Raw genomic sequence first — 17207 nt, 5'->3', positions numbered from 1 at the left:
TGATGCAAAAAAAATTCTATGAAACAAGTGACAGATCATTTTAAAGAAAAAGTTCAGTCAAAAGACAGAACATTCACTCCACAATAGAGAATTTAGTAATTTTTTTAAAAAGTGCAAAATAAAACTGACAACTCCTTGAGTTTTGGTTTCTGAGCAAAATAAAATGAAGTGCAAAATAAAACAGGTTCAACTGACACTATGAAGTTGGCAATAAATGAGGGTAGCACTCTGTATAATACAAGGATAAGTCATATGTTGCCTGTACTCCATTCAGCAGGATAAAAATAGAATATATTAACGTACTGAATAAGAACAACATTGTATTTTTCTCACTCGATGAAAGTAGGTAAATATGTTTAATAAGTAGATGCATTAAATACTGTCATAGAGAAAGAATACTACCAAAATTGAGTTCGAAAATAAATATATGTTGGAAAATGGACACTCATAAGATGATGGACATGAATTAATTCAAAAGAGAAAAACGCTGTCAGGCATGCCAAAACTCACACCTCGGGACAATTTAGAGTGGTCCATTAACCTGTCACGCTTGTTTTTGGAATGTGGGACGAAACCGGCGTACCCAGAGAAAACCTACGCATGCACAGGGAGAACATGCAAACGCCACACACGAAGGCCGGCATCGCAATTGAACCCTGCACCTCTGCACCGTGAGGCGGATGTGCTAACCAGTCGGGTCACCGTGTCGCCCTAAACATGTCCATTTTGATTTAAGAAAAAACACACCAATAATGCCCATTAAACAATATAAACCAGGGGTGTCAGACTTATTTTTGTCGCGGGCCACAACATTGTAGTTATGGTTTGCCTTAGAGGGCCGTTATAAATTTTGGGAAACCATATAAATGTTTAATCACCTCCACATATTACATACACACAACACACACACAACAAATTGATGAATAACTACTTTTAAAATCGGAAGTCAAAATAATGACTGTTATTGTGGATTACATATGACAATTTGAAATTTTGGTTCAGACTTTAGCAAGCATCATGGAACTTGACATGTTTGATTTGCTTTTGGGGGAAACATAAAATGAGTGGCGGGCCAGATCTGGCCCCCGGGCCTTGACTTTGACACCTGTGGTATAAACCTTACAAACATGTATATGTTCAGAATTTGGGCTCTATTTTACCAATACGTTTGACCAAATATGTTTAAAAAACTTTATGAAGACGTTCGAGGAACTTTGTCAATGCGTTTGAATGACTTTGAAGTTGGTTCGAACGACACAGCCCAGTCAAAAATATTTAATCCACATTGACAGTTCCACGCTTTCGTATATTCAACTCAATTTGATTCAGTTAAATTGAACGACATCTGCTCAGAGAGCTCCTTGTTCTCCAGGCAGGATTCTGCAATCAGTCCCAACTTATCAGGCGTGACAAAAACCTTTGAAAGAGGCAAACAAAAAGTTCCTTTCTCTTCTTTCCTGCTTGGAAAATCTCTTTATTTCTCAAGCCCCCCCACCAACAAACCCTTCTCTAATCACCTCCCTCCGCTACCTTGATTCCCATCCACCTCCTTCCCTCCCCTCCCGTCCCCTCCGCCCTCCTCGCCTCCCGACTCTCACCCCCACAAGGCAACAACTGTGACTCCTATGGCACCGCCTTCATTTTCCCTCACTGGCTCTTTCACGAGCAATGCTCCCCCTCGCTATCTTTTCTGCCTCTCCTCTCGCCCCAACTCCTCATTTCTGCACACTCACTAGCACAGAGTAACCCTGTGACCACCACCGACCCAACTCTCCTCTCCATCCACCCACTGACAGAGTTTTCAAACCTCCACCAAAGCGTCTCAAGTCTCAAGGTACGAAAGCAATTTTCTTGTCATTTCACGTGTTGTGCGACATTCTGGAGCTAAACTACATGCTTGTGCGCGTGCGTGTTTGAGCGGGGGGGGGGGGGTCCGTGTGAGCGCGCGGGACGCGTGGTGGTTGTGTTTTGTTTGAGGAAGTGTTCCGTCAGTTTTTCCTCCATGCCACATGTGCCCCCCTTTCAATGCGTTTTAAAGAGCTTGCTACGTTTTTTTCGATGACATTTGTTGATTAAGTTCGGGCCTTTTTTCCGGTGGATTTTAATCAGGCGGAATGATCCGCAGACTGTAAAGCAACCGGTGGAGCATCTTTTTCCTAACTCAGATTTGATAAAAGTCCTGAGGAAAACATGATGCAACATTTTTCAAGGGCGTCTTATAATAGTCAATGTAATTATTCTTCAAAGGGACCGGAATATTCGAAACGAAAGGTCATTTCAAAGGCATCCGTCTCTTAACTGCCAAAAGTTAATTGGAAGCAATAAATTCCAAATAGGCTGCTACTTTACTCAATTATCCAAGCAGACAAGCATATTGTGCCTCATACCATACATTTTTATTTCGATGGTGCTTTCAAAACAACTGCAGCTGTAACAAAGCGCTTGACAAAACCTTCAACATAAAATAATCATACAGCTTGCTTAAAAGTCCCCCCCCCCATAAAGAAAAGTGCAGCTTCTTACCGGTGACAGATTAGTACTAACATGACAAAATATGATACTACATCTTTATTTATATAGCGCTTTCACAACAGCAGCGGCCGTAACAACGCGCTTTTAAGAACATTTAACATAGGCCTTGTTGTAAGAAGCGGTTATATATACAGTAATAAGTAATCTAAGTCTAGTTTCACCAGTGGTTCAGAAACTTCATGATCACAGCATGAATGACATCACACACTTCTGCCCCAAGCCAAGTTTGAAAGGCATTTCCCCCCCAGCAAAACCATTGTCAACAGAAAGCGCTGGAATAAACGAATAAAACCGTGTTAACATTTTGTCAATATTTTGACAATTATGGAAGTTATGACATTTTAAAGGCTCCAAAAAAGCAGTCAAAAATATCCAAACTTTCTCCATTGTTCCGATGAAATGGCCTATAATTCACGGTTTGTGCAAATCTGTGTGCATCTGTTTTGGGACGAGTAAGAGCAAAGAGGAGCATTTGGAGTCGAGATAAAGATAGGGAACGACTACGACTGCCATAAAAGTCATCTGTGCAGTGCGACCCTTGTCTGCCTGTTTGTTTGGCTACCGAAGATTCCCACACGTTGCTGGCAACGCACTACTGGCTTATCCTGGCAGACGGCTCCCCTCCGTCTCCCCCCATTCATGCTGAGGCGACACAAATTTTACCACAGTGTATAATTTTCTTCCGCGTTGGACAAATTTGATGAAACTTCATCTGCATGTTCCCAAATACCTCAAAATTATGTGCTATAAAAGCAATTAGGCCGACAACTTCTCTCATGAAATGCGCAACAGTACAACTTTAATAGAGTTAATAAATGGTAGAATAAGTAAACAGGTCTCAATAGTAATCAAAATGTTGTGCAAGATGACACATTACGATTACATTCCAAAGAAACAAAATGAAGAATGGTGCTCAAGGCTCCCATCAGGCGCACAGATGTTCACAGTTTCTTGATAATTTTTGGTATACCACCATGTCCCGTCCATACCACGGTGAAATTATTAATCTTATATTTTATTACCTACGTGTTTTTCCCCACAACTACAGGGTATAATATATGTAAAAGTTATATTATAGCTTCACACTGATGAATTGGTTTCGTGTTGACTCAAAGCAGCCATCAAAGCAGCCCGAGGATGCCTACTTTGTTTTTCCTGATGTGACCCTTCAAATTTTGGGCACCACTGGTCGAAATGGAGACGCTAACCAGTTATTTTTGAATGAACTAATTTGAACTTGTCTACAAATTCATTTCAATTAATTTTTACTTTTTAAAATTTCATTTTACTATGAATATCTCACAGGGTTATTTTTAACCAGTATAATATCAAATTTATGAACTTGAAATTTTATTTATATATATATATATATATATATATCTTTCCCTTGAGCTTTATTTTTGAAAACTTCATGAAAATAATATTCACACATGAGTGTAAATGAGGATACACTGAGCTTCCATTGATGGACTTTTTTATTGTTTTCCAAAGTAAAAACAGATGTTTGCAAATATTTTGATTCAACACAGAAGAAATCAGTCCTCTTTTATGAAGGATGACAGAAATTGGGGAATAATTACTGTTGAAAGGCTGAAATCAAAGGATTAGGGAATTTTAAGTTTAGCATTGGCTCAAAACATTACTAGTTTATTAAAACAGTGGTTGAGTATTTGGGTAATTGATTAGCTATGGATTCATCGATTAACTTTGACACCTCTACTTAGACTGTGTTATTCGTTATTATTATGCCCCACGCGGAACTTTAGGGAATTCCATCTGAGGGACTGTCTCCTCTCTGCCTTTGACGTTTTCTACCTTTCGGTTGTAGACAGTTCCTCCATGATGCAAGCCAACGGGGACGACCCGCAGAGAGCACGACGAGGCCTCCGGCAAATCCAGGCCAGCATCCACTCCCGTTCGCTGCTGGCTAGGAAGAGAGTGTCGAAAATCAGCAAGAATGATGTAAAGGGCTTCTTCATAAGGAATGTCTTCGTCATATTCACTGTGGCAGCTGTCATCTTTGGTGAGTAGGAAATGTTCAAATGTAGAGCTGTTTGGAAATGCAAAAAAAAAAAAAAAAATGCCCTGAAAGAACTCCGGACGTAAAACGGTTGCCTTTAATAAAAACTGTGAAATACTGTTAGCAGTTAGTGGTCATTTAAAAAATTAAAAATGTACGGCCACTAATTTTGTGCCGCCCCCAGCCAGCCCGATTAATATCGCTCAACACAGTGCAAAGCTCCATCTGTGCTGATTCAGTGAATGATGTCCCTTTGGCCAGCCATGTATTTAAACTGCAGTTGCAGCGTTGCACCGCTATGGAGGCGCTATATCAACAGCAGTGCACAGGAAAGACTTGAAGCAACTACGAAAAAGAAACAGATCGAATCGGGGGTTTTCCCCCGCTAGTTGGTGCTATATCGGCATCCTGATTTTTCCTGGCGGGTGGAACAAACAGGTAGATCTTGTTTTTTTTTTTTGTTTTTGCATCCAAGTATGTCGTTTTTATTAAAATAACATTTAGGATTTTTAGCGTTGCAGATATGGTAGGGAAAATCAGCCACTTTTGTAAAAAGCGACCTCGCGAGGAGCGAAGTCGCATCCAGGTGAAACAGAATCGATTCTTTCTTGATTTTCATGCATGGTGTAATGATAAAATACTCACAATGCGGTTTGTGTCAGAGTGTCTGTAGCATTGAGACCAGCTGTCTTAGAAATAAACTTGCGCAAGTGAGGGCTAAACTTAAACCCATTTGGACCTCACCCGACCCATGTGGCTGACATTGGAGTGATTTGGAATTAACCTACGAATCATGGTGTGGCAGGAAGTCAAGCGGGGGCCACCCACGCGCGCCACATCTGTAACCCTACTCGAGTTACGGCGCACTTGTGAGTCAACCACTGTGGGTTCCACTTCAGTGAGAGTGCATTGCGGTGACGTACATCACAAGAAAACCATGTGCATCCATTTTCAAACAAAGAATATCATGACTTGATGTCCACCTTCAAGTCAATTTAGACCAAAAATTACATTTTTTTCCCTCCTTTAAATTATTTGACAATCTCTGCAATGTTTCATCTGTATACGTTGTTTAAATTTTTGTGTAATAATGTAAATGAGTAAACTAATTAAAACTAACAAAAAGAATTGTCCGCATATTTGTTTAACTTTGCGAATGAGCGAAATTACTCAAACCATCCCAAAAAAGTAAATAAAGGAATTCAAACGTACATAACCGTCTTGTTGGCTCACTAACAAATGAAGCTAATAGGTAGCTAACTAACAAAATAAGAAACTAAAGGAAATCACAACATACACATCCCTTAATAGATGTACAAACTACATGAAGAGCAGGCTTAGGGAGTAATGGAATAGATGTATGGGTGCTACATATTGAGAATACAAAAAAATATAACTTTATTCCATTACAATTACAGAAAAAAACACATTATCAGTTCACAGTTACATTTATTAAAAATGGGGATTGTTTCGCAATATTACCTTTTTAAAGACGGAAAGAGTGACACCATTGTTGCGGCGAGGGCTCAAATCAACAAGTGGATAAATTGTCACAATTGTCGTGTAGTTCAATGGAGTGCCGTGACTCCTGTCACTTGGCGCGGTGTTACTGAGAACAATCAGGTGAAAATGTCCAGTTCCACATAGAAGAACGGAGGAAGTGGTGACCGCTTTTCACTGTTTGGAACATACTCTCTGAATTAAGGACCGAGTCGCCAGTCAGCCATTGCAATGCATTGTTGATTGTCCCGTTAACGGCTCTTTGGCATTGTTGTAGAGTTATTCAGCCAAATGCCTCATCGCTGTGTGGCGATGCACTGTTCATATTCAGTCTTACTCTTCTGGAGATATGCAAAGATAAAAAGATGGGCCCCTAGATGCCAGACTGTATTTTTCGTAAGTGCTCTACCACTTGATGTCATTGGTGCACGTCACTCAACGTCGTTCTTTGTGCGTGTGCGTGTCACATCACGGATGCATTCCATTCACATTAGAAGTCACATTTGATTTTGTAATGTGAATGAGTGTATGAAAAGATCAGATTCAACAAAATATCCGAATTGGGCACCACACCCTGCAGAGTGAGTGTAGCCTTACTACTGTATCTCCTGCCGAATAGGCAACTCTCTAATCTTGCTACCTAAAAAGCAAACTAATGAGTCAAAGGACTTTATAATTTACATGTATAACTTTGTTGAATTGCGTTCTGTGCATAAAATTAATGGTTGACTTTTAACGTGACATATGTGTAGGTATCATTCTGGGGTTTGCCCTGCGGCCGTCCAAGATGTCCTACCGTGATGTCAAGTTCTTCTCTTTCCCCGGAGAGTTGCTGATGCGGATGCTACAGATGCTGGTGCTGCCCCTGCTGGTGTCCAGCCTCATTACAGGTCAGTCACCGCAATGTGCAGTATACTCTAGAACAGCAGTGGGCAACATAAGGACCGGCCCATCTAGCATTTACATTATCAAGAGTACTGTTGTATTTTTCGCATTAAAAAAGAAATGTAACATTCAAAAAATTGTTACGGATTTACTATTTTTAGTCATGTATTTCATTACATCTGTATTTGTTTTTTTTAAACAATTAGACATGGCTAGCATCAAAACGAAACAATATTAACTTTATAAATTGAAACAAATGAAGTACAACTATGATATTGCCTTCTTGCATCAGAGATTAATGTTGTTTAACAGATTAAATGAAAAAGATTTGATTTTTTTGTTTCAACTTTACTAGGAATGCACCTAAAAAAAAAGATGACACTTTCATTCCGTGGCTTTTGTTCCAAATATGAATCAAATTACTTCATGCACGTCTACATCATTGCACTCTGGGTCTCCACTCACCACAGAAGACTACTGTGCCTATGCGAAAGTCTTGGGACACAATTTATTAACTGCTGTAATAATCAATCAAGAAGTCTTGGATTTTAAGCCTTCATCTTCGACATGTAATAACTTCCAGCATAATCTGCCGCTTTTTCCAACATCCATAATCACAATGTTTGGATAAATCTGGTGAGCAAGAAGTGCATCATACTGAACTAGAACAGATATGGACAATATGGGGCTCTGTTTTCTTAGAACAGTGGCTCCCCAACATTTAACACTAAGTACCACCCCAAAAAAATACCAAACTCTCCAAGTACTGCCATCATGACTTTCTTATGACTTGTAGATACTTGCACCTCTGCTGGGAGGTGTGCAAACGGTGCAAGCATAATGGGCAACAGAGTTTGTTTAAGGTACAATGATCCATGCTAACACTCGTTACTTGGACCATAATGTTTCCATCTTTTCCACTCTGTGCAAGTGCTTTTAGGTCACAGAAGGAAGATAAGAAATGGGAGATGAACTCATGATCGATTGACTGAGCAAACACATGATGGAGCTATTTTGCACAGTCATGGTGTTGACAACGGTCTTGTCGTATGTTTTGACGTGCAGCAAGCATATAGTGCGTGACCGGGTCATTGAGAGAAAGACGTAATTGCCGCCTACAGGGACACAGCACAGATAAGACAGGCGACTTTGTGCTCTGCATGGAGCGGAGCGCAGTTTAGCATTCTGTGACATCAAGTCATGTGACTACTGTGAAAATACTGGGGCAAGACAACAACAATATGAGGAGGGTGTTTTTTTCTCATTGGAAATGATTAAAAATAATCAAATTCAAAATCAAATGGTGGCCTCCAATAAAACCTTCATGAACCGCACAGGTAATGTTTCAAGTAACATTTTAACATTTGTAACCAAGATACAAGTGTAAAAAGAAGCTAACCACTGTAAAATGTAAAAACAACAAGACACTTTTCCCTCCAAACACAGGGGTCCTCGATGGCCACTGTCCAGCTTGTTTTACATGTTTCAATGAAAGCGCTACAGTAGCCTGATAATGATCCTGATTCATGAATTTGGTGTGTTGGAGGAGGTAAACATCTAAAACATGCAGGATAGTGGCCCCCGAAGACTAGAGTTTGTAGATGTAAAAACAAAACAAGGTGAGACACGAAAGCAGAGGCAAATCACGTCTCGTCTCATTTTGAGACAACAGGTATCATGTAAGTATCAGAAGATAACCACTGAAAAATCTAAAAGCAACAAATCACCTTTCTTGAACATAAGTTGTAAAATGGAAAAAGTGAAAAGCATAGGCGAGTCGGGTGTCAACAATTTTTTTAAAATAATCATGAGCTATGGGCGGCATGTGGTCCAGTGGTTAGCACATCGTTGTGAGTGTGAATGGTCATTTGTTTGCTGTGTGCCCTGCAATTGGCTGGCAACTAGTTCAGGGTGCACCCCGCCTACTGCCCTAAAATAGGATCCGGCACGCCTGCGACCCTTGTGTGAAGATAAAGCGGTTTAGATCATGAATGGATGTATTATTAGCTATGATGCAAGTGTGCAAAGAATTTCACCATGCCAACAATCTTACTACTTTGAATATGAGTCTATTTCCAAGCGCCACAACCAAAATCTCTCAAAAGATAGCTCCATTGAAATTGTTGCAGACGACCACAACGTAACGCAGTAGGCATATTTAAAATTTTTCTTACACATACTGTAGTCAGACTATCCCATAATGAGTTGGCGAACGGTGACCAATTATATTGAATGACTGTGTTTGAGTTAAAATAGACACAGGCTTCCTCGAAACGAAAGACGAGGCAATTATCCATCAAAGTGAAACTGAAAAAGAAAATGCTCAGTCAGTGGAATTTGAAGACAAAGTCCCTTGCACAGACTCGGCTTTGGCAGTGTTGTATGAGGCTGGTTGAACACACATACTATATCGAAGAAAATTAAAAAATGACAGTTTCTGACTATAATCTTGTGGCCATTATGCGTCAATGATTCGAACTTTTTGGTCAAGGAAATCCAGAGAAAAAAAAGAAGCCTACTTGATCATTGATGTTAAGGCTGCGTTGTTTTAGTGTGTGCCAAATTTTCCACAAAGTCATAGAGGATGGAGGAACTATATTTGGTAACTTCAACTACACTCAGTAATTGGAACAGTAAGGATACAACATAAATACGGCATAAGATATCTCTGTTTCAGTATTTTTCCAGTGTTTTCACATCTGTTGTAAAAAAAAAAAAACCCAAAAACCCACCTCAGTCTTCTTTTTAGGCAGGTAAAATTCAGGATCTTGAGAGAAGTGACGTTTGATACCACTGATCCAATTAGGCTTTTCAAGATCAGGATTTTTGGGGCCGAACAACAATCAGTGAGTTAAAAAAAAAAAAAAAACAATAATCTCTGATCTTATCACATGGAGCAATTTAAAAAATATTTTTTAAATAACTATTAAAATACAACTAAATACTGAAGTTGAAACCTACTACTACTACTACTACTACTACTACTACTACTACTACTACTACGTACTACTATGACTATTTGGGCAGTTTCATATCTTCCACTTGATCCTGTTGTTTGGGGCAAGTGATCTTGCTGCATTTTGAATCACTGTGGTTGTGTCTGTCTAATTGGCAGACAAAATGTTTCTATAGATTTATGAGTTTAAAATGCTGTAAAGTCAATTCGGGCATTTGTTTCTAACTATGTGACCGGTATTCATGTTTTGTTTTGTTTTTTTAGGGTGTGGCTAAAATAGAGCCCAGTGACCTATTTTCGCCCCCGCTTGAGTCATCCCCCTGCACTATATAAGTACTTGAGCACCTTCAAACGCAGCCGCGGTTATCCGTTGCAATTGCAACATGCAGTTAAGCTAGTGAAGCTAATCTCTACGCCTACACTCCGAAAATGCATCTACGCCTTGTGCCAGTCGGCCGCGAGTATGCTTATAGCACACAGACAAAGGCAAAAGAGCGAGGTTAAAAAAAAAAAGTTTCATAACAGCCAGTGTGCGGATATTGGCTTTGCGCTGGCATGGCTTCTTGAAAGCGTCTGGTGGTCATGGCGTGGATGATGTGGCATATATTCCAGTCATCGCAGACTTTAAGCGAATATTCAGTGTAATAGGACACACCAGTTCCAATATGCTTGGTCACATGAAAAATTGCCAGGCGATAACGGGGTGGATGAGGTTCCAAAAAGTCTGGACCACTTTGTGTGCCCCCAACTTCAACTTGTTCCTCTCTGAAAAGGGGTCTGCATTTGTAGTTGTACCCCCCACCACTCTTCTAAAACTATCCCTCCTTGCTCTCATTCAACCCTGCCTCTTTCATTCTTTTGAGTGGAAGAAATTAGTGAGCCTGCGTATGTTGTTGCCCAGACGACAGTTCAGGGATCATTTTGTGTGTGTGTGTGTGTGTGTGTGTGTGTGTGTGTGTGTGTGTGTGCGTGCGTGCGTGCGTGCGTGCGTGCGTGCGTGCGTGTGTGTGTGCGTGTAGGAAGACTAAAGTTTTCCCAGGCTTGTCAGCAAAAGGACAGGGAGGAGAGGCATGAATGTGTTTAAAAAATTTTTTTCAAGTGACCATAACACATACCACAAAAATGGATGACATGTTGCTCCGAATAAGCAAGATTTAGACACAGAAACTATATTTTCTTTGTCATTATTTCCAAATTGATGAAATGGGTTTGGTTTTGGATATTTTATTTTCATAACAACCCTCTTAATGTATTTTCTAAGTATAAAATATACCCAAACACGGCTGACGTGTTGTTTTGGCAGAACATCCCATATTTTGTCATAGTTTTAAAAGCATTTTGGTTGAGAAGTTTTAAGGCATTTCAAACCTTAATGAATTTAGAAAAACTGTATTTTTAACGCCACCAAGAAAATGTTTCCACAAAAATTGCCGGTATGCTGCATCATAAAGGCAATGTTTGCTCCAGAAAAAAAAAGTTCTTTTGTCATTATTTCAAATTCCGTTAGAGGTGTGCTGTGCTCAAACCAAAGATGGAATGCTGCTTTGTTCTTTGGCTTATGTGAATTTGATCACGGGATACAAACGGAGCTGCTTCATTCACGTCATGTCACAATAAACAGAAGAGGCTCCTCCTTCCGCTCTAACAGAAAAAAAAGTATGTCAATCAGGTGGTCCATGGTTGTAAGTGCATTCACACACACACACACACACACACACACACACACGTGCGCGTGCACACACACACACACACACACACACACACACACACACACACACACACGTATTGGGAAACAGAGTGACGCATATGAAAGGCCGACATTCATCTTGATTCCAACTAAAGGGAAGGCTTTGCCTGTTCCTGCTCAGAATGAACATCAAGGCCATAAAGGGATGTGACATTATGTCACATTTGTTCCCTTTTATTCGGAAATCCACACATTCACTATTTCTCTGACCACCTATGTGAACAGAATGCTGTCACAATGATGAAAAGCGGTTTCTAAAAAAACGTTTTGAGCACTTCATTGACTGCAGCACTCATAAAACCTGGTTTAAACATTGCCTTCTCAGGGAGAAAAAAAACAATTATTACCTGAATGACAATGTGATATAAAACCAAATAAAACCCACAAAGGAAGTCTTATAGATGACAAAAGGCTCCCATTTTTAATTCAAAAGTTTTATATACTGTATAAAGACTAATTCCTAATGGAGAAAAAACATTCTGGAAAAAAAAGTTGTATATTTGAGCGGAAACAATTTGACAAAATGTTTGTTTTAGGGTAAAAACAGCATATGTGGGCTTATATTTTTTTTGAAAAAAGCTGTATTTTACAAAATGATATAATTTTATATTGTCTGAATTTTGCCGATAATTAAATTTAATAAAAATTCAAACCTTGATTTAAATCTCGAGCGATCACCGAGGGCAAGCTCTCATTTCGATGGGGTTGAGAATACATAAAAGAATGGATTAAAGTGTAGAGTCTGGCAGCATTTAATTATGATTCCACATGAAGTGGCCACTGCCATGCGGTCACTCCTCAATGTTGTGTGCGTCAGATGCCAAAACACGCTTTATCTTTTAGCCAAGTTGGTCGAGGTCACTGTGTTAATCGTTAACTGGCATCTTTGTGCATACCAAGCAGTCACACTTGGCTTCCTTTTGACCCTCAGGTTTGAGTAAATGACTGAAGTGTCCACGTTTGAAGGAGGCTCCTCTGATACGCTTTCAAACAGTGAGCGCCATTTAAAATATACAAAAAAAAGTTAAGCGGATATGATCGTTCCCTGGGTGCTGTCCAGTAGGTGTTGCTTACCCGCCGTGTAGATCAGAGACAGATTGTATTTCTTACTGCGCTTTGTTCCCTGTAAAATAGTTGGACAGATTACGGGGATGGGTGTATTCCATCTATAATTACAAGCGTCTTTTTCCCAGGCTTACTTTATGTCTGCTCGCAGAGACACACCACTTTATTTACATGTCTAAGTATGCAGCACTGTTCTTTTTTTCATATTGCCAATACAAACACAACTGTGTTAATTATTAACAAGCTATCTCTCTTTGAACAACCTTCACTTTCCCATAAACTGTTTTGGAAAATAAAAGAGGTGCTATGTTGATACTCTGCAGCAGCGCCCCCGTAAGTAAGTCGTATGTGCAGCAACTGTCCTCATGCAAAGATAGCCACAATCAGGATGTCAAAGCATAAAATACTAAAATACCTCTCATGATGTACATTTTGTAGTTAAAAAAAGAAAAAAAATCTATATGTTCAGGGGAATATATATTATATATACACACAGTATATTTTCTATATATAACTTAAAAATATTTTTTAATTCTCAAATAAAACAAAGTAGAACGTTTTCCTTAAATAAAAGATGTATTTAATTTTTGATATGTGATTCATGAATTTGAAATAAAAGATGTATTTAATTTATGATATGTGATTCATGAATTGATAAATTCATAGCATAATCTGGTTAAGAGAGCATATGGATTGTTAAATATTATAAAACTGCATTTGGATCAAATGCGCTCAAAGAAAAGCCTCACCTCAAATAAGCACTGAGGGCTAGGAAATACACAAGACACATTATTTCGGGGTGGAATTCCAATTGAAACTGTGTGACTTTTCTGATTTCAGGCATGGCCGCACTAGACAGCAGCGCGTCAGGTAAAATGGGTATGAGGGCGGTCATCTACTACACCAGCACCACGGTTATTGCCGTGTTCGTCGGCATCGTCATGGTGCTCGTCATCCACCCCGGTAAAGGCTCGAAGGACGAGTTCACCACCCTGCAAAAAATCGACAGTGTTAGTCCCGCCGACGCCTTCCTGGACCTTATCAGGTATAGATGGACTGTCTCATAATGTTTGTAAACCGCAGGTGCCAGGGGACTATCAGGTGGCAAAAATAGACTCACTACCACTGACTTGAAATGAAAAGAAAATGATAAAAACCTATTGTGCTTGGGCTTGCGCTATGGGATATACCACTTTTTTTTCAATTTCCTATAAAAAAAACCCAAATTAATTAACTAGAGCTACAAGCAGCTTTGAAGAACCCTCACATCCCAGGCCAATTTTGGGGAACTGGCATGTTGGGATACAGGCACGTTGGGGTACTGGCACATCAAAATTTGGATTTTGGGGAAATGGAACAATAAACATCCACAAAAAAGATGTTTGTTTGTTTGTTTGTTTTTTTGCCAGGCCTGATGTGTGTGTGGAAGTTTTCACGCTCATCTGGGGCCTCTTTTTAAGGTTTCTTCTTTTTCCTCCAAAATGGGATTTTGAGATTTTCCCTGCTCAGTTTGTTTTTTGTTTGTTTTTTTTTTTCCGTGGTCAATTTGGGGCTTGGACCCTGGGATGTCACCAGCCTTTTTGAATTGTGGGCCAGTGAAGTTCTTTGTGACTCTTATGGGCATAAACATAATTCTTCATGACAAACAATCTGGTTAAACTCGCCTGAGGAAAAAAAAAAAACATCAAAGTTAGGCCTTTAGGGTAGATCTACAAAAATGTTGTGGTGTATGTAATAGCTCAAGGGCTACAAAAAAAATCTCCTGGAGCCCTATGCTCAATCCAACAGGAAGTCCGCCATTTTGAAATTACTTAAAAATTTGGCCTCGCTGTGACTACAAAAGCTGCTGTAACTTGATTCACATCATCCTATCTTGGCAAAATTTCACACGTTAGTTGAAAGTCGAGGCCTGAAGGACTACAAACTAATTTTTCATTGTAGTGGTAGTGCCACCTACTGGCTAAAGTCTGACCTCTGCTTTGAAACAACAATAACAAGCATTTAAAAGGCGCATTAATCCACCAGGATTGTCCCTCTGACTCAATGTAGCGTCATCCTTATTCCTTTGAATTTCTTGCTGTCCACACAGATGGAATGCACTGAAGCCTTTGCCCCTCCTAGCTTAGCATTACCGTATGCACTCAACTCAAAAGGGACACGTCGTATCTACTTAATGTTCCTTTCTATTGACAGGGTTGGGAGGGTTTCTTGAAAAATGTAATCCGAGACAGTTACTAGTTACTTGTATGTGTGGTTTTGCAGGAACATGTTCCCTCCGAACCTTGTGGAAGCGTGCACCAAACAGGTAATGTGTTCTATTTATTCACATGCTCTTTTCACTTTTTCCTATTACTTAAATTATGATTGAATTTGATTACTTTTTGTTTATTGATTACCAAAGTTCAACTAGAGTTGATCCACTACGTTCATATAAACAACGCCAATTTTAATTTATAAATAGTTGTGTTGCATTAAGTGTGTGTGTGTGTGTGTGTGTGTGTGTGTGTGTGTGTGTGTGTGTGTGTGTGTGTAAGGAAAAAATATTTTCGAAAAAAACCTAAAGAAAATAGTATTATTCGTAGGAAAAACAAGTCATTTTTTGAGAAAAAAAATGTCATCTAGTCATAAGAACAGTCCTTTGTTTCAGAGAAAAAGTACAATTTTTTTTTAGATGAAATTTGCATATTGACAAGTGAAAAGGTCATATTCTCGAGAGGGTGGGCATATTATACACGAGTGCATTGTTCACGGGATTTTATGGTAAGTAGAGTAGCTAGAATACCTGTAGACAAATGCAAATGTATTGTGTTCCTACTTCCACTATAACATAAATGAAGACACACATGTTGTACCTCTATGTCTGGAAATGTTTGTTCCATATGCTTTTCTTTACAGATGTAGTCATATCCCGAGGATCGTCAAGGCACTGTGAATATATGGCAAGCTATTAAATTGCCACTGCACTGCTACCAGCATGGCTAAAAGCTTCACCGGCTAACCTGTCGGCTCTCACTTTTCTTTCAGTTCAAGACACAGTATGTCAAGAGGGTGATCCAAATCAATGTGACGTTCAACGAGTCGGTGTTCCTGCTCAACGGGAGCCAGGTGATGACAAGGGAGGAGATGATCCCTGTGCCGGGTGCTGTCAATGGGGTCAACGCATTGGGCCTGGTGGTCTTTTCCATGTGCTTTGGGTTGATCATCGGGAAAATGGGGGAAGAGGGACAGCCCCTGAGGGACCTCTTTGACTGTCTCAACGAGGCCATCATGAGGCTGGTGGCCATCATCATGTGGTATGTCAAAAAAACTATCCAATGTCACATAACTGTTTTGAAATGTATTATTTACTAAAATTCTGGATCTTTCTTTATCCATCTACTGTATGCCAGCAAGGAATATGTCTCAGGGACAACAATTAAATACTCTTTCACTGGATGGCACATGTAGGTCTGTCACAATTAAAAAAAAAAAAATCTGGATGATACATTTTCCCATAAACTATAGATAAACAATAGTATGGTGGTCTCTCTGTCAGTTTTGTCATTCGAAACAGGTATATGGTGTAAAAAGAGCACCGTATACGATAGGTGTTAGCCAAATGCTGGTTCGCATGAGCGCTACTGGTTATTATTATCGATGTGCCTTAGTCAAAGCATGAGATAACAAGTACGTGCGCGATACATTGGAACAGTTGTACTGAACCGTTTTTCAAAAGCCATTTCACTGTTAGTGTGTGTGTGTGTGTATGTATGCATGCAATTGTGAGTGCTGACTCATACAGTGGCGTACAAGTTGAGAGACAGCAGAGGGAAGGAGCATCGCGATGAATGATAATGAAACAGGGTAAACAAACATGCATGCAAATGACCGTTTATCAAGTCACCGACATTAAAAAACAAGAGAGTTGCTGTTGGTGGAAACGCAAGTAATTATGAAGCTGATGGAAGACAGAAAATCCATAGCACCTTTTTTGGATCAGGTATGCCCCCATCGGTATCCTGTTCCTGATCGCGGGTAAAATTGTGGAGATGGACGACATCTCATCAATGGGCGGCCAGCTGGGTATGTACACAATCACCGTCATCTGTGGCCTGCTCATCCACGCTATCGTGGTCCTGCCCACGCTCTACTTTGTGGTCACCCGAAAGAACCCCTTCATCTTCATCTTGGGGCTGCTCCAGGCCCTTGTCACGGCTCTTGGAACATCCTCCAGGTTTGGTGACCATTCGTTCACTGTTAACAGGGTCAAGGTATGCGCTAATGTGCTCATTTTTACCGTAGCTCTGCCACGCTGCCCATCACGTTCAAGTGCCTTGAGGAAAACAACAAAATAGACAAGCGTGTAACCCGCTTTGTACTCCCTGTGGGTGCCACTATCAACATGGACGGCACCGCCTTGTATGAAGCGCTGGCGGCCATCTTTATCGCTCAGGTGAACAACTTTGACCTCAACTTTGGGCAGATTCTCACCATCAGGTAAGTGCCCGCACACACTGTACCAT

General features: G+C 40.0%; 1 protein-coding gene across 2 annotated transcripts in view; it reads left to right on the top strand.

Moving 5' to 3' along the window:
- The first annotated feature begins 1625 nt into the window (after positions 1–1625).
- slc1a3a (solute carrier family 1 member 3a) overlaps positions 1626–17207 on the top strand; it is a 20574-nt gene continuing 4992 nt past the window's right edge. Inside the window, exons 1-8 of one of the 2 annotated variants that reach the window (XM_019867089.1) lie at positions 1626–1834; positions 4365–4555; positions 6805–6942; positions 13546–13750; positions 14968–15010; positions 15730–15998; positions 16685–16918; positions 16987–17181. In XM_019867089.1, coding sequence (XP_019722648.1) covers positions 4372–4555; positions 6805–6942; positions 13546–13750; positions 14968–15010; positions 15730–15998; positions 16685–16918; positions 16987–17181 — 1268 coding nt within the window. In that variant the 5' untranslated portion in view covers positions 1626–1834; positions 4365–4371. Of the gene's footprint in view, positions 1835–4360; positions 4556–6804; positions 6943–13545; positions 13751–14967; positions 15011–15729; positions 15999–16684; positions 16919–16986; positions 17182–17207 lie in introns of both variants that reach the window. The other variant, XM_019867088.1, reaches the window with a different exon arrangement.

Source organism: Hippocampus comes, unplaced genomic scaffold, assembly GCF_001891065.2.
Source record: "Hippocampus comes isolate QL1 unplaced genomic scaffold, H_comes_QL1_v1.1 scaffold322, whole genome shotgun sequence".
In the NCBI taxonomy this organism is placed as follows: Eukaryota; Metazoa; Chordata; class Actinopteri; order Syngnathiformes; family Syngnathidae; genus Hippocampus; species Hippocampus comes.
Note: the sequence above shows the minus strand (reverse complement) of the source record. Positions and strands in the feature narration are given on the sequence as shown.